This window comes from Lynx canadensis, chromosome F1 (assembly GCF_007474595.2).
Source record: "Lynx canadensis isolate LIC74 chromosome F1, mLynCan4.pri.v2, whole genome shotgun sequence".
Lineage (NCBI taxonomy): Eukaryota > Metazoa > Chordata > Mammalia > Carnivora > Felidae > Lynx > Lynx canadensis.
Window position 1 is genome coordinate 12,257,970 of NC_044319.2, and position 17,819 is coordinate 12,275,788.

At 43.7% G+C, this 17,819-nt stretch overlaps 2 protein-coding genes across 19 annotated transcripts in view; one reads left to right on the top strand and one right to left on the bottom strand.

The window, feature by feature from the left end:
* CF1H1orf112 (chromosome F1 C1orf112 homolog) overlaps positions 1-8,979 on the top strand; it is an 82,845-nt gene extending 73,866 nt beyond the window's left edge. For 7 of the 11 annotated variants that reach the window (XM_032591757.1, XM_030303484.2, XM_030303490.2 and 4 more), the window contains 4 exons: positions 1,070-1,174; positions 1,818-1,898; positions 2,826-2,945; positions 4,868-5,191. In XM_032591757.1, the coding sequence (XP_032447648.1) occupies positions 1,070-1,174; positions 1,818-1,898; positions 2,826-2,945; positions 4,868-5,068 (507 nt within the window). In that variant the 3' untranslated portion in view covers positions 5,069-5,191. Of the gene's footprint in view, positions 1-145; positions 913-1,069; positions 1,175-1,817; positions 1,899-2,825; positions 2,946-4,867; positions 5,192-7,489 lie in introns of those variants that run through there. The other 4 variants (XR_004343103.1, XM_032591758.1, XR_004343104.1 and 1 more) reach the window with 4 other exon arrangements.
* Positions 5,192-17,819, bottom strand: part of SCYL3 (SCY1 like pseudokinase 3) — a 42,706-nt gene continuing 30,078 nt past the window's right edge. For all 8 annotated transcript variants that reach the window (XM_030303502.1, XM_030303500.1, XM_030303501.1 and 5 more), the window contains 3 exons: positions 11,370-11,541; positions 6,337-7,028; positions 5,192-5,834 (listed from right to left, as the gene is read on the bottom strand). In XM_030303502.1, coding sequence (XP_030159362.1) covers positions 5,775-5,834; positions 6,337-7,028; positions 11,370-11,541 — 924 coding nt within the window. In that variant the 3' untranslated portion in view covers positions 5,192-5,774. The remainder of the gene's footprint in view (positions 5,835-6,336; positions 7,029-11,369; positions 11,542-17,819) is intronic.

The window sequence follows — 17,819 nt, forward strand, 5'->3', positions numbered from 1 at the left end:
ATACTGTTTTCACCACACAAGGTTATGTTTCATGAGAGAGAGGTAGATGTTGACAGCCTCTTTTAGAAGTATCCAAAGATGTTTGCATTCGAGCTGTCTTTTTAGCATAAGATAAATTCCAAAATACTGTCTCATTCATGAATAGGTATGCACCCTGATGGGCCCAGATGCTGTGGAACAAATGGTTTATTAGCAGAAATTATATATTCCCCGGAGCAAAGGCCTGAAAAATTTGGTGGATTCATCAGCGTATAAGAGCCTTTAAAGCCAGGAGATGACATTTTATTCAAGAAAAATATTGCTGAGTTTTTGCTGTGTGTCAGGTGCTGTTTTAATCACTGGGGATTCATTAATGAACAAACTAATAAATATCCACCCTCAGCCTGTCAGAAGGCAACTAAGAAGGAGTGACGTAGCATATGAAATATCGTATGTGCTCTGGAGAGAAAGAAAGCAAGGGTGGGAAAGAGAGAATGTGTATGTGGTACAGTTTTAAACGGGTTATTGGCAGTGGCGTCCTCACCAAGGTGAGCTGTAAAATCCTGAAGCTGAGAGAGCAAGCCAGGCGGGTATCTGGAGGAAGCGTCCTGCACTCGGGGGAAATCGTAAGCCTGATCCCTCTTGAGAGCGTGTCTGATACAGGGAGGGAAGCCAATAGAGCTAACACACCGGTAGTGGGGCTTTCCGGGCCATTGTAAGGACTTCAGCCTTTACTCCGAAGGAAATGAGAAGCTGTTGGAAGCATTTGAACAAAGGAGTGACATGACCTAACGTGGATTAGTATGTGCTCACGGGGACAGAATTAAGGAAACCTGACATTAAGAATAGTGAATATTGGAGGACCTGGATGGTGCAGTTGGTTAAGTGTCTGACTCTTGATTTTGGCTCAGGTCATGATCTCACGGTTCATCGGGCTTCCTGCTGACAGCGTGGAGCCTGCTTGGGATTCTCTCTCTCCCCTCCCTTCTACCCCTCCCCTGCTCACTCGTGCTCTCTCTCAAAATAAATAAAAAAGAGTGAATGTACTCTACTGAGATTTTCCTCTAATAAGGTTTGGTTCTCTTTGTAGGACAAAATTCTGCCCAACCTATCTTCTATTTTTGCCTTACTGTTAGCTGACAGGAACTGGATACTAGAACAACATACGTTAGAGGCGTTTACTCAGTTTGCCCAGGTAATTATAAGACCAACCTATCATAGTGACCTCCAAAACAGTTTAATATTTGCAATATTCTAAAATGTTCTAGAAACATTTATTGAGCTACTTTTGATCTTGGTCATTAAAATTTTCTGCTGGAGGAAGTATTGCTAACGATCTATTTTACAGGATCTAAAAATGAAGCATAGAGAAATGAAGGGACTTTCCTAAGGTCAAGGGTGGTAACAACCAGAACCGAGCATTCAGACCAGGCCTACTAACTCGGACACTGTCTTCCAGACAGTATTTTTGAGTTTGAAATGAGTAACACGTTTCAACTCAAACTATCGTAGGAGTTAGGGAGATAAACACAGAGCCCCGCGAGCTCAGGTCCATGGAGAAGGTGAGCCTTCTTGCCTGTCGCTGTGCAGTCACGCCTGTGCTCATAAGGGGCCCAGAGACCGGGCAGAGGTGACTAAAGCTCACAGTGCCGTGCCCGTGCAGAACGCTGCGTTGTCCTGAGGCGCCCTGAAGGGACTGTGAGCTGATGGTCTTCTGAGTGTCCTCGGATAGTTTTCTTTTAAAATGCATTCTTAAGTTGCTCTTAAAACTCATGTATTTGTCTTCGCAAGTTGTTGAAATATATTAAAATCGACCTCGTTTATCAATCTTTTGATAGGGAACAAATCATGAAGAGATAGTCCCACAGTGTCTCAGTTCCGAAGAAACCAAGAACAAAGTTGTATCCTTTCTGGAGAAGGTATTTATTTATGTAGATCAAAATAGTGGGATCACGTATTTCGTCATTTTTTAAAATTGTATGATTGTAACCGACTTAAGTATCTTCTTAAATTGTTCATAGTGCTCAGCACACGGGTGACACAAGTTAAACAGCCGGGGCCAGATGACAGGTCAGAGACCGGGCGGAGTCGCTGTGAGTTCAGGCAGTGAGAGGACCGAGGGACCCCGAACGTTACCCTCCTAGATTCGCATGGAGAACGGGGGGCCTGAGAGGCCGCGTTTACTCCTCTCATTTACATAGAATTTTACACGGCTTTCCTGCGTCAACAAAGACCTAGTTTTCCAAACTGTGACATTTCTAAAGCTGTTTTTAATAGTTAGAACCCAACTGTTGAGTCATTTGGCTCCCATGTCTGTGCACACCTTGGAACTTCTATGGGGGCAGTTCTGGGGCATAAGGGGCTAATTACAACACCAGCAGAACATTAAGCCACAGATTTAGAAGACCAGAGAAAGTGCATTATGCTCAACTACTGATTTTTTGTTGTACCACGCCCATTATTAAACTGGGCCATGTGGCTGTTTATACGCACGTATACCTCACACATCAGCTGGTGAAGTATGTGCGTACATGTTGTTTTTACCAGTTTCTCACCCTGTACAATGAAGGTTCGCAGACTATCAGTTTTTCCTGGAAAGAAGACACTTCGGCTTTTCTGTAGGGAAGGAGAACACTGGAGAGTGATTTTATCCAAATCACACGAAGATGGTGCATTTACAGATGAGTCCACCTTCCAAAACCTGCCTAGCTCACAGGCTAAGCCAGAATAGTTTAATACTGGGTGCTTACACACACATGCACGGCGTCTTCTCATTTTCTGAATATCACAGCATTTTCTGTTAGAGAATGCTTGGTGTTTACTTGATTTTTCACGATTTGTGGCAGACTGGGTTTGTAGATGAAACCGCGGCTGCCAGGGTGGAACGTGTGAAACAGGAAAAAGCCATTTTCTGGGAACGCTTTGCTAACGTCGCTGTAGAAGAAGCAAAGTGGTCATCTTTACAGGTATGGACTTTATAGTATGGGTCAAGCTTTAAGAGAAATTCTGCCCTTCTTACTGATAAAAGTGAAAAAAAAACCAGGATGGTTCCTGGCCTCCTATTGAATATCAAAATATCACATCGGGGCACCTGGGTGGCTTAGTCGGTTAAGCGACCAACTTTGGCTCAAGTCATGATCTCACAGTTTGTGGGTTTGAGCCCCCATTGGCTCTGTGCTGACAGCTCAGAGCCTGGAGACTGCTTTAGATCCTATGTCTCCCTCTCTCTCTCTGTCCCTCTCCCTCTCAAGCGCTCTCTCTCTCTCTCTCTCTCTCTCTCAAAAATATTTTTAAAATATAATCAAATAGATCTAGAAACGTAAAATTCTGTTTTACAGTAGCTGCTCTTTTTTTTTATTTATTTAAATATTTTTTTTTTCAACATTTATTTATTTTTGGGACAGAGAGAGACAGAGCATGAACGGGGGAGGGGCAGAGAGAGAGGGAGACACAGAATCGGAAACAGGCTCCAGGCTCCGAGCCATCAGCCCAGAGCCCGACGCGGGGCTCGAACTCACGGACCGCGAGATCGTGACCTGGCTGAAGTCGGACGCTTAACCGACTGCGCCACCCAGGTGCCCCATAGCTGCTCTTTTAAAAATCACATTTCTTCTTTCCTAGCAGGCTCCACACTGTCAGCACAGAGCCTGGTGTGGGGTTTGAACCCACGAACTGTGAGATCATGACCTGAGCCGAAACCAAGAGTCGGACATATAACCAAATTGAGCCTCCCAGGCACCCTTGCAAATAAGTTTTAACATCATACTATCCCTACTCTTTCAACAGGACTTTCAATTGTTTGTAGTAACTTTTGGGAAAGTTCTGTATTTGTTATCAGTGAAGTGACAAACAGCAGTTTCTGAACCACGGAAAACCAATGAACTCACCTTCCAAAATGCTTAGGCTGATCCCTTGCTTCATTCATCAACCCAGCCGGATAATTCTGGGCAGTGTCTAGAAATCACATCTACCTATTAAAAGGCAGAAATCTGATACCCCTAAGGATATTCAGAATATTGTTTTGAGCACTGATATACACACGTATATAGAATCGCAGTCCAAATGAACGATATTCTGGTGAGTTTAGTTGTAACTTTTGTAAAAAGAAAAGTCTGTTTATAACTAGTTTTCAGGAAAGACTTAGTTTTACAGATTTCAAGCCTGAAAGTTACATATCAGTGTAAATAAGCCCCCAAGAATTTATTATGACCATGGGGCCCTGGATGACTCAGTTGGATGTCCGAATCTTGGTTTTGGCTCAGGTCACGACCTCATGGTTTGTGAGTTCAAGCCCCACATTGGGCTCTGCACTGACTTACAGAGTCTGCTTGGGATTCTCTCTCTGCCCTTCCCCTGCTTGTGCATGTTTTTTTTTTTCTCTCTCGAATTTATTATGACCTTCCTTAGGAAGGCCGTGATCACAAAAGGTGGCTCAGCCCCAGTTCCCACCCCAGTGCGGTGATGCTAAAAGCCTGACAGTTTCTGGAATTGGCCGTAAAAGTTTCCGAAAGACCACAGCTCTCCTCATTTATAAACTTAGCATTAAAAAGTAAACTGGAACCATTTAGAAAATTCATACTTGGGGCTTTTTTGTCAGGACAGATTGCAAGATAATCCCAAAGAAACTCACTGGAAATGACTGGATGAGGCAGGCGTTTCTCTTACTTTCCTTGGGCCCTAATGTTAGTGGAACTAACCAGAAATGCCTTCCCAGAGTTTTCTAGGTGCTTGCAGGGGGTGGTGGTTCCCTCCTCCCCTGGTGAACCAGTGACTAAATAAAATTAGCACATAAAACTTCACAGTTTCAGAACTCCAGAAAGAAAGTTCTTTATCATCTTTGAGATGGGTATCGTGGCATTACTTATCGCAGCAAATTCTCATTTGCCAGCCTTGCGCAAAAAGAGCCCGTCGTGAGCTCCCTGCGGAAGAAGAGTGCGGGTCAGCACTACAGGCGGCGTCCGTGGCCTTGGAGGCGGTGGAACTATTACTCCAGAAGTCTCCTGCTCCAGACTGGCTTGTAGTGAAACTGGAGATGCTCCAAGAAAGGATGGATAGGCTAAAACGACTTGTACTCTCAGGTGGCCCCTGAACGGACTGGACCAACCCCCACCCCAGAATCGTCTTTGTCAGCCTGCTCTGTGTTTTGTAAATGAATGCACTGATGGAACTATGCGTTTTCTAGCACATATAAAACAACTTTTGTAAAGTTGAATCTAGCGAAAATAGTCTTTATTGGACATTTATTTAGAGAACAGGTCGAGGGGGGAGGTTTCTCATGAAGAGCTTTGGTACAACGTGATACATGTGGAACAGTCAGGAACTGCCCAGGTCCCCACAGGGCCCCTCACTCGTACATCTGTAAACAAATAAATAAGCTGCCTAGGGAAACCTCAGCAATCTAAAATCATTTATATACTTTATAGCTAAAACTTTTTCAGTAAGTTGTATCTCGTAGTAAAGCTTACTCTTCTGTTAAAGAAATGGCACAGAATTAAGCTAATCAGCTTGAATTTTTGTATTTATTTTCTTTACCTCTGGAATTGTCCTGGAAAACAAGCAGTAAATTCAACCTTTCCACGGCTGCTTGCCCTTCACAGAAACTGGCCTCAGGCAGACGCGCTCAGGCCCCTCCACAGGACCGGTGCCGGGGCGCCCGCCGCCACTCGGGGGCTCACGCTTCAGTTGGCACAGGCAGGGAAAACGGTGCTTCTGGGTTTTCCGGTCTGCAGAGCCCGCTTTTGAGGTATTAGTTGGATTTTTTAAAGAAATCCTTTGCCCTAAAGTTCCGCCCGTTGTCACCAGTTGTGATCTTCCCAGTTCAGCTCCCCTTCGTCTCCCCAGCCTTCGGACTCTCCCTGCAGCAAGATAAAGCAAACCAAGGGCAGCCTGCTGAAACCAGTCATTTCCGAATCGAAAGGAGCCTAACGCTTGCCTTTCGACGCCAGAACAGACTTCCTCGTGCTCAGTACACTCCCTCCCTCCCGTGAACAGGAAGCTGAGGGGAGGATCGCTTTGGTTCCAGAATCATAAAGCCACAGCTTTGTAAGATAACCTCCCGAGGACCGTATCAATCCAAAATCAATCTGAAGACACCCTATTCTTGGCTTAATCCCTCTCCCCATAAAGAGATTATCCTGGTCATAACCAGTGGCCAGTTAAACACTTTGCTGAGCACGCTACATCCTTCTGGGGAAGGAAAGCCCTCGGGTACAGGAACTGCCCGTATCCTCATTTTAAACAGCTGAGCGCATCAGTCGCTTCCCTCCCTGGGAAAACGGCAGGCGTGACAAACGAGACCGGGCAACCGGCACGGACGAGGACGCCCTGACGCTAGCGACGCGATTTACCAATCCTCACCTCGGTAAGGTCTGCTGCAGCGAATTTCGAGGAAAACTGCATCACTGGTGGGACGTCATCCTTGCCGGAAACCATCATTTCTGTCCTCAGTTCAGGCAAAATGAGAATAGCAGCCGGAGGCTTAATTTCTGGGATCATATCTGCAAACCAGTCCAACTCTGGATCTCGTACTGGCTTCTTTTTCACTTGAATGGTGAACTCCTCTCCTAAACCCAGTTCAGATGGAACCTTAAGGCGTCCTTCTGGTGACACTTTTGGGGGCTCGGTGTGGCCTGGGTCATCCCTGCTTGGCGCAAGACCGGCCTTCTGGCACAGGCCGGGTTTCGAAGGCTTGGGCTCTTCAGTGAGTGAAAACAAGGCAGGAATGGGCTCAGGTCCCCCTGCGGCCCCAGGTCTCACAACGGGGACTCCTCCTGCGTTTGTTTCACTGTCTAAGCTGCTGGGCTCAAAGTCATCCCATGACGCCTCCTCCGTGTTCAAGTTAGGGAGCGGGGATGTGGGGGCATCGCGGGGTTCCGTGGGACCAATCTGTATGCTGACAGCTTTGTTTTCAGGCTCCTCCGGCTCGCTCCAGTCGGGCCACTCCTCAGACTTCTTAGAACTTGATGGGAAGTTTTCACGGTCTCCTGAGGTACTTTTCACATCGGAGAGTCCGTTCATGGGGAATTTGATAGGCTGAGAATATTGATCACCTGTGGGGATAAGTACAAAAGTTACCCTCATAAAATGTTAAGAGCAAGCCATATATTTAGGAAAAGGTTAACACGCACACAAGGTCTGGCTCTCATTTCATAGAAATATCCAGGCTACTAAACTGTAGCTACGAAAGAGAATCCCCACAGAACGTAACAGAACTAAGTTACTCAAATGCTTAACCCGAACTCTGAGGGAAGCACACGAAGCAGCAGGCGGAGCGTCCGATCCTTTCCCAGATGTTCAACGTTTGTTGGTGTAACTGCGTAACTGTCTATAAACAGAGAAAGGTTCTAAGCCAGGCAGTGTCACCCCCAAAAAGTGTCATGTGCTCAACCAGACATACCCTCATTTTAAAGAGATTTCTCAAACATGGGCAAGGCCGTGGAGTCTGGTGCAACGCGGCCGGACGCTACTCCTAACGCTTTCCCAAACGTAACCACGCCACTCTGTCTCACAGAAAACCTACTGCCATCTAACAAAACTGTCCTCCTCCGACCCAATTTGGAGAATGCTGCACCAAAGACCCGTCACCAGCTCTCGTCACCAGTCACGAAGAAATGGTCGGTAGGTACCCTGTAGTCCAGGAAAAGCAGATGAGACCCCAGCTGACTACAAAGTCCGAAGTGATAAGAGAAATCAGCCTCAGTATCCCCAAGGTGCCCTTAATTTTCAGAATTTAAAACTTAATACTCAGGAAAACATTCATCCAAACAGTGGAAAAGCTGCATAAATGGAGTATTTCTCCCTGTCTGTGTAAGAGTACTGGAACAATCGCTCTGCACATGCTTCTTGCTGCTGGGCGTGCTGCCAGAAAAACCCCAGAGGAGGGGTTCTCCAAGATTGGCGCATCTGAGCCTGCCGGCTACAGATGACGACATACACGGGACAGTATAAAGATACATAAAAACTCCCCAAAGTAAAAGGGCTAAGAAATTGCTTCTTGTTCTAACAGGGTAGGTGGGCAACAGTTAAGAGAAATGGGTGTATTTAACACAGACAAAAGAGAAGTTGCAGGAAGAGAGCATCTTCAAATATCTGAAGAAACACGTGTTACGGAATATGGACGCCTGTCCTCCGGTTGTTTACGGATGGGCTGAGTGTCTAAGTGGCGGTAAGGGACTCGAAAGGATTCAAGAGCTAGCTGAGAAGCTGGATTAGACAGAACCTTTAGGATACTTGCTTATAAGAGTTAACGGCTCTTGAACACTTTGGTGATTTAAAACCATAATTGATTCTACTAAGAATAAAAGTCCGAGAGTACAAGAACGCCAGTGTGAATGTACTTAATGCTACAAAACTATACAGTTAAAATTGGTAAATTTTATGCTATAGACATTTAACTTCCAATTGGGGGAAAAAATTGTTTCCAGAAAATGCTGTCTTTAACAGTTTACCTAAAAGTTCATACTCCACAGTGGACATTGGTCAAAAAGTTTCCAGCAAAATTTTTGGCTTAGTACCTCCTCTTCCTGGAAGGGCCTGGGGTAAGTCATCACAGTGAGGCCTGCCGGGCCCTGCAGGGTCTGACCTCTACAAGCCCAGCACCTTCTTGCTTGCTTCTGCTACCATCCTCCCTGCGAGGGCCTACCAGTGTCTCTTACCAATGTTCCCTTCTCCAATTCTCTTCCCTTTTCATAAATCTCACTATTATCCCATATTCTTAAGTCTGACCATATAGGTAAACTGCAAGGGAGCAGAAGGAGGAAAAAAAAAGTCCAAGGGTACCCTCCTATGGACATGCTCCTCCCCAGCATTCCCCCATGTTGTTCAGAAGAAGGTCCACTCTTAACTATAACCTTGAAATGCGTCAAAAAATGAAATGCAGGCAGTCACCAGGGCTCGGCAGCCATCTTGGATGAAGAGCTTAGCTAAGTCACTGAAAGTCTTTAGAAAAATCTATTTTAATAAAAATTCATCCCGGGGCACCTGGGTGGCTCAGTCGGTTAAGCGGCCGACTTCGGCTCAGGTCATGATCTCATGGTCTGTGAGTTCTAGCCCCGTGTCGGGCTCTGGGCTGACAGCTCAGAGCCTGGAGCCTGGTTCGGATTCTGTGTCTCCCTCTCTCTGACCCTCCCCTGTTCATGCTCTCTCCCTGTCTCAAAAATAAGTAAAACGTTAAAAAAAAAATTCATCTGTTCTACTTTGGTGCATTTTTGGTTTCTTACTAAGATTATAGGTCAACAGTTTATAGAAAGTCCACAATTAGGAAACTGCATCCAATAAATAAAACAGATTGGAGTGAGGACTCAACATGCAACAAAGCTGCCCTCAGAGACTGATGCCCCCAGCCTTATCCCAAAACTGCATCCCAAAACCCTTCCTCCCCTACAGATTCCTCTGGTATGAAATACAAATAAATCTCTCATTTGCTGTTTGGTGTACTCTGCTTGAAAACAAAAAACAAAACAAAACTACCTGGTACCACACAGACTCCATTCACTCAACGTGCTCCAAACATATCCTAGTCAGTGAGGGAGGAGCTTCGTCACCCTCTTCGAGTTCCTGGCTGACAATGATTTATTTCATCAGCACCAAGAAGAGTTGGACCTATCAAAACCTCAGGAAGCCAGCGTTGCTTTAAAAACCCTCCTGGAACCACAAGGAGATACCACCTCCCCCGTCAGAAGCCCTCTTGCACCGCTAGTGGGAATGCAAACTGGTGCAGTGCTCTGGAAAACAGTGTGGAGGTGCCTCAAAAAGCTGAAGATAGAACCACCCTACAATCCAGCACCTGCACTACTAGGTTATTTATCCAAAAGACACAAAAATGCTGACTCAAAGGGGCACATGCACCTCCATGTTTACAGCAGCGCTATCGACAATGGCCAAAGTATGGGAAGAGTCTTAAATGTCTATCGACTGATGAATGGATAAAGAAGGTGTAGTAAATATATACAACGGAATATTACTCAGCGATCAAAAGAATGAAATCTTTTTGGAACTAAAGTATGCTAAGTGAAATAAGTCGAGAAAGGCAAATATCATATGATTCCACTCGTGGAATTTAAGAAATAAAACAGATGAACATAGGGAAGGGAAGGGAAGGAAAAATAAGATAAAAACAGAAAGGGAGACAAACCATTAGAGACTCTTCAATACAGAGAACAAACAGTTGCTGCCAGGGTGTTGGGTGGGGGGAGGGGCTAAATGGGTGATGGGCATGAAGGATGGCACTTGTTGGGATGAGCACTGGGTGTTCTATGTAAGTGATGAATCACTAAATTCTCTTCCTGAAATTATCATTATACCATATGTTAACTAACTTGGATTTGAATTAAAAAATTAAAAAAATAATAAAATAAAATAAAATAAATAAAATAAAATAAAATAAAATAAAATAAAATAAAATAAAATAAAATAAAATAAATTCTCCTGGCATGAGAATTAGAGAAAAGTCTATCTGATAGTTCTTTTCTACTGTAACGGTTTCTGTGCTAATTCACCATCCGTGAGAACTGAATCAGAGATCCGTGTTTCCTAACAAGATCACCATCCTATTCAGGGTTGTATCAAGGAGCAAAGAAGCAATGCTGTTGATACAAAATTTTTATTCTTGACTTTTTACAACCTATAAAGACCAGCAATTATTGCTACGTGCCATGTAATATCCAATTGGAATATGCCAGAAATAAGTATTTCTTGAAGTTCTTAAAAATCAACAGCTACTTACCTAAGAGGCCATCAAAATCAAAGGACTTAAACATCTAGTGTTGTTAAGAGCTGCTACAACCTTTAGAAACTGACAGAGAGTATCCATAAAATTTTAAATATATTCTTTGACCCAGTAGGTCTACTTGTGGGACCTTATCGTCTAGCAATAAAAGGCAAACTACATCAAGATACAAGTACAAGGACATCTACTGCAGCAGTGTAGTGGTTAAAAATCCAGAAATGAAAGCAATATCCACCAACAGGGAAATCACTAAATGAAATGTATTCAATGAAATATTAGGCAGCTGTCAAAAAAGTGACATTTCTACATACTGACCTGGAGACGAGTCCCTGAAAAGGCACTACACGAAAAAATTAAGTTGTAGAATTGGGCACAGTATTTTCTCATTGTTTTGTTAAAAAATCTGATACGTGGGTGTGTGTGTGTATACACAGATACCTGTGTATCTTTATGGGCCTAAGAAAAGGAAGAAAAGATTCCCACTAAACTATTAAAATTGATTACCTTATACACCCAGAAGGAACCGGGAGAGGGAAATTATGCTTTCTTTACAGTTGTCTCTATCCTCTGACTGAAGCCAACCCACCTGCCTTACTTGTATAATGTTAAAAATTTCATTAAAACAACAATATTTAAAATAAAAAGCCCATTTAATCATTCTTACCTTCTGGGGAAAGGTCCACCATTTTAGTAAAACTTGGGGCAGTGCGTTTGAAGATCTTGGTTCTTTCACCTCCCACAACCACCTCTGGTCCAAGTAAGGACACCAGCACTGCTAGGCTATGAAGAGTAATTGCCACAATGGAATCACTGGTATCACGCAGGCCCAGCAAGACCTAGGAGTAAATCAGGTGGTAAGTGCACACGACCACACGGCCTTTTTCCCCATAAACCAGCACCTGGGCTGCAATCAGACCACGCTTGTTCAGATGACTTCATCTCTTACACGCGTGCTCCGAGTCGGCAGCTGTCAAACTACTGGTGGGCAAGGCCCAATAGGTCCCCCTCCCAATCAATCACAGACCCACACGTTGTAGAAAACACAATAGGGGCGCCTGGGTGGCGCAGTCGGTTAAGCGTCCGACTTCAGCCAGGTCACGATCTCGCGGTCCATGAGTTCGAGCCCCGCGTCGGGCTCTGGGCTGATGGCTCAGAGCCTGGAGCCTGTTTCCGATTCTGTGTCTCCCTCTCTCTCTGCCCCTCCCCCGTTCATGCTCTGTCTCTCTCTGTCCCAAAAATAAATAAACGTTGAAAAAAAAAATTTTAAATAAAATAAAATAAAAAAAAACACAATAAAAGCAAAAATAAATCTATTGGAAATCGCATAAAATTATTGTGTTGAATTGCTATGAAAGGTTCTAGGCTTGTTCATGATGCCTGTCAGCTCCCGCCCCAGGAACAAAGGCAGCTGAGTGCTCTGGAGATCTCCAGTCTCTTAAGCCGACAGCACCCAGTACTCCCAGGAGGCCTCCCAGCAAATACCAACCAGGCCTGACCCTGCTCAGTGTCAGATCAGCTAAGACGGGGTGTTCAGGGTAGTATTGCTGTAGAGGATTTTCCAAATTCTTGGGAGAATCTAAATGCTCCAATCAAAAGACGCTGAGTGACAAGAGTCCATAACTGTGGCAGAGGGGCTAACTGCAGACACCTAGACTGACCAATCGTTTAATTTTTCTAGTTTCTAGTTTCCTCATTTATCTAAGATCAAGACTTCCAGCAAGACGAAGATGATGTTCAGGTCCAATGCTAACAAATCAGGCACATTCTCAGAACAAAGCTGTACAAATAAAGTGTTTCTTTCCCAAATGATGAGAATTCCATCAAGTAGGCTAACTGTACAATAACAAACCACCCAAGCCACAAACCTCAGTCATCCTCAAGCCTCTCCTCTCGTGAGCAGCTGCGTCCTACCCTTCTACCCTTTATATGTCCCTCTCCCATGACCACTGTCATATGTCCCCCAGACATTGCCTTCTCTCAGCTGGACTATTCTAACAGCCTCCTACCTCCTCTCCCCTCCTACAGTCCATCTTCCACACTGCTACCAAAAGGAACTTTCTAGCACATAAAAATCGGCCAGGCTATTCCCCTACATAGGACAGAACTCCAGTGAGAGTCTTCACGGTCTTTCACACGCTGAAAACCTACGCATTCTTTGACCTCAGCTCAGGGCCAATTCTGAGACGTAGGAAGACTCCTCTCAGAGGGAGGATGCTTCGTCCCTCGTCTATATGTTCAGAGACAACTACATCAGGGTAACAATTACTGCTACAAATGTAAGCACCAAGTGCCATGTTGTGCTGCTTGACCCTAAAGCCGGCCAGGCCCCCGTGGTCCCCCAGTATCCATGCCCTATGCAAACCCACTCTTAATGAACCTCAGCTGACTTCTGTGACTCGCCCGAACCAGGAGAACATAACAGAAGTGACACTGTCCACTCCTAACCTATGCCTCCAGAAGGCTGCCCTGGCACTTCTGGTAGCCCCGGGCAGCCCTGTAAGGAGTCCACCTCCCTCGGTGGAGATGGGACGAAGGGGAACAGAGGCCCCGAGACATCCTGAGACCACGTGGAGAGAGAGGCCCAGCCATCCCCTTCAAGGTGTCAAGGAACCGTTTTGCGTGCGTCAGCCTCAATGGGCCCCAGGGGACTGCTCATCAGCTGACATCATGTGGAGCAACAGAATTCCCAACCTGAGCCCAGTCAATGCAAAGAATTCCGAGAAAAAAAAGACTTTTGGGGCACGTGCATGGCTCAGTTGGTTACGCATCCGACTTCAGCTCAGGTCATGATCACATGGTTCATGAGTTCCAGCCCCACGTCGGGCTCTGTGCTGACAGCTCAGAGCCTGGAGCCTGCTTCGTATTCTGTGTTTCCCTCTCTCTCTGCCATTCCCCTGCTCATGCTCTGTCTCTCCCTCTCAAAAATGAGTAAATGTTAAAAAAATTTTTTTAAATAAAAAAATGTTTTAGGTACTAAGTTTTGGGGGTGGTTGTACAGCAACAGGTGACAAACACCTATCTTTCCCACCTCCCAGCTCCTTGAAAGCAAGGTGTGTTATATACCCCTACGGCCCCAGGACCTATGCACAAGACCTGGCATAAAACCAGGCTTTACAAATAATTTATAAATAAATTAATCTCATAGGAAAACAAATTATTTGGAAGATACCACACGGCTGACAAAATCTTTTAAAATCTCATACTGAGGGAGGGGCCAAGATGATGGAACAGCAAGGAAAGTTTTTTTTGTGTCTCTTGTCCCTGAAATGCAGCCAGCCAGATCAACACTAAACATCTTGCACACGTAGAAAACCGATTTGAGGGTTAACAAAACGATACGCACAACCTGAACCACAGAACTCAGCAGGTACATGGTGCACAGAGGTGAGCTGGGGGAGAGAGAAGCCACAGAGGGCAGGGAGCTGTTTTTGCTCGTGGAGAGAAGAGGAAGAGTACACAAGGGACTGAACAAAAAAGGGGAGAAAGGGAGGGTTTAAATTCCATTAAGACTCTAAAAAGGGGGAGCGCAGAGTCTGAGGCTCCACAGCTCAATACCTGGTGGTGCTGTGGTGGGAAGGGCGAATCCCCAGGGGCAGAGAGTGTGGCCCGAGGATGCCACGGGCCACAGAAGGAGAGGTGGTTCCCCTGCCGGGAGGACATTTGGTAGAGGCTGTGTGGCCCCCACCCAGGCAAAGGTGCCACCGGACCCTGGAGAACCACATTCACTGGAACAAGGATGATAAGGGGGAAGCCCGGTGCCAGATGTGCGTTGTGATTTTCCATAATCACTGAAACGCTGCTACACAATCACGTGAACTTTTTCTGGGGCAGGTGGGCACCCGGCCATTGCTTGGTGAGACCCTCCCCCGGAGGGTCAGAACAGGTCAAAGCCGAAGTCCCTCAGAAGTGAGGGGTTGGGAAACACAGCCACCATCTGAGATAAAACTCAGGAGGAGGTGCCGCTTGGCAGCCTGATGGCTTGGTCAAGAACAGTATAAAAGCGGGGAGTGGACAGAAGTTGGAGACAAATGAGGCTTGATTGCCAGTCGGGAAGAACACAGAGTTCTGATACTAGAGACAGGGTGAGACCGGGTAGCTGGGTTATGCCATTTTCATCTCACCTGCACATGCGCATACATGCCTACGTGCGCCAAAACAATCCTCCCCAGTAAGTGAAGCAGTGCCACCTAGTGGAGAATGGAGCCGTTACACTAAGCCCTGCTCAAAAGGCAACCGCACATTTGAGGAAAAACAAGAATCTCTCTGCCTGCTTAGTTTATGCACAACAAACTTCATAGTTTGACTTTTAGGGGAAACCGATGTAATTTCAATCATATTTCAGTTTGTTCACTGATCCATCTATTCAATTTTTTTTCTTATTTTTGAATAAAGACAAAACATTTATTTTTGTTTTCCATTTTTATTAAAAAGATTTTTAACTTTTTTCTACTACGTTTTTAAAAATTTTTTAAATTCTATTTTACTTCCATCATTTCATTTTATTCTATTTCATTGTATTCATTATATCTAATTTTCAAACGTTTTCCTTTTTTTTTTTCTTTTTTCCTTTTTCTTTTCTTTTCTTTACCTTTTTTCTTGAATCTACCAAGCTCATTTAAACAACCAGACCAAAATACACTTAGGATCTAGCATTATTTGATTTTTTTGTGTTGTTTTTACTTAAAAAATTTTTTTTTTACTAATTCCTTTTCTTCCTTCAAAATGATGAAATGAAGGAATTTACCCCAAAAGAAAGAATAGGAAGAAATGACAACCAGGGACTTAATCAACAAAGATACAAGCAAGATGTCTGAACCAGAATTTAGAATCACGATAAGAATACTAGCTGGGGTTGAAAACAGATTAGAATCCCTTTCTGCAGAGATAATAGCAGTAAAAGCTAGTCAGGATGAAACAAAAAATGCTATAACTGAGCTGCAATCTTGAATGGTTGCCACGGTGGCACGGATGGATGAAGTAGAGCAGAGAATCAGTGAGATAGAGGACAAACTTATGGAGAACAATGAAGCAGAAAAAAGAGGGAGACTAAGGCAAAAAAGCACAATTTAAGAATTAGAGAATTAGGTACAAGGTTTATGTGAGCAAATCATAGAGGAAAACTTTCCTAAACTGGGGAAAGACACAGACATCAAAATCCAGGAAACACAAAGGGCTCCCATTAGATTCAACAAAAAACTAACCATCAACAAGGCATATCATAATCAAATTCACAAAATACTCAGACAAGGAAAGAATCATGAAAGCAGCAAGGGGAAAAAAAAGTCCTTAACTTACAAGGGAAGACAGATCAGGTTTGCAGCAGACCTATCCACAAAAACTTGGCAGGCCAGAGAGGAGTGGCAGGATATATTCAATATGCTGAACTGGAAAAATATGCAGCCAAGAATTCTTTATCCAGCAAGGCTGTCAGTCAAAACAGGAGAGATAAAACATGTCCCAGACAAACAAATATTAAAGGAGTCTGTGACCAGTAAACCAGCCCTGCAAGAAATTTTGAGGAGCATTCTCTGAAGGGAAAAAAGATGAAACAAAAAACAAAAACAAACAAACAAACAAACCAAAAATACCAAAAACAACAGACTAGAAAGGACTAGAGAACACCACCAGAAACTCCAACTCTGAACACAACATAATGGCAGTAAGTTCTTATCTTTCAGTACTCACTCTAAACGTCAGGGGACTAAATGCTCCAATCAAAAGACATAGGGTAACAGAATGGATAAGAAAACAAGACCCATCTATATGCTGTTTACAAGACACCCACTTTAGACCTAAAGACACCTTCAGATTGAAAGTAAGGGGATAGAGAACCATCTATCATGCTAATGGTCGCCAAAAGAAAGCTGGAGTAGCCATACTTATATCAGAAAATCTAGACGTTAAAATAAAGACTGTAACAAGAAATGAAGAAGGGCATTATATCATCAAGGAGTCTATCCACCAAGATCTAACAATTGTAAACATTTATGCTCCAAATGTGGCAGCAAACAAATACATAAATCAATCACAAACATAAAGAAACTCATTGATAATAATACCATAAAAATAGGGGACTTCAATACCCCACTTACAACAATGGACAGATAATCTAAACAGAAAATCAAAAAGGAAATAATGGCTTTGAATGACACGCTGGACCAGATGGACTTAACAGATATATTCAGAACATTTCATCCTAAAGCAGTGGAATACACATTCTTCTCCAGTGCACATGGAACGTTCTCCAGAATAGACCACATACTGGGACACATTTCAGCATCAACAAATACAAAAAGATCGACATCATACCATGCATATTTTCAGACCACAACGCTATGAAACTTGAAATCAACCACAAGAAAAAATGTGGAAAGATAACAAATACTTGGAGACTAAAGAACAGCTACTAAAGAATGAATGGGCTCACCAAGAAGTTAAAGAGGAAATTAAAAAGTACATGGAAGCCAATGAAAATGGTAACACCACAGCCCAAAACCTCTGGGACACAGCAAAGGCGGTCAGAAGAGGGTAGTATATAGCAATCCAGGCCTTCCTAAAGAAGAAGAAAGGTCTCAGATATGCAAACTAACCTTACACCTAAAAGAGCTAGAAAAAGAACAGTAAATAAAACCCCAAACCAGTAGAAGACAGGAAATAATAAAGATTAGAACAGAAATCAATGTTATCGAAAAAGAAAACAAAACAAACAAACAAAAAAGCAAACAGTAGACCAGATCAATGAAACCAGGAGCTGTTTCTTTGAAAAAATTAACAAAATTGATAAACCCCTAGCCAGTTTGATCAAAAAGAAAAAGGATCCAAATAAATAAAATCAAGAATGAAAGAAGAGAGATCACAACTAACACAGCAGAAATACAAACAATAATAACAGAATATTATGAGCAATTATACACCAATAAAATGGGCAATCTGGAAGAAATGAACAAGTTCCCAGAAATATATACACTACCAAAACTGAAACAGGAAGAAATAGAAAATGTGAACAGACCCATAACCAGTCAGGAAATCGAATTAGTAATCAAAAATCTCCCAAAAAACAAGAGTCTGGGGCCAGATGGCTTTCCAAGGGAATCCTACCAAACATTTAAAGAAG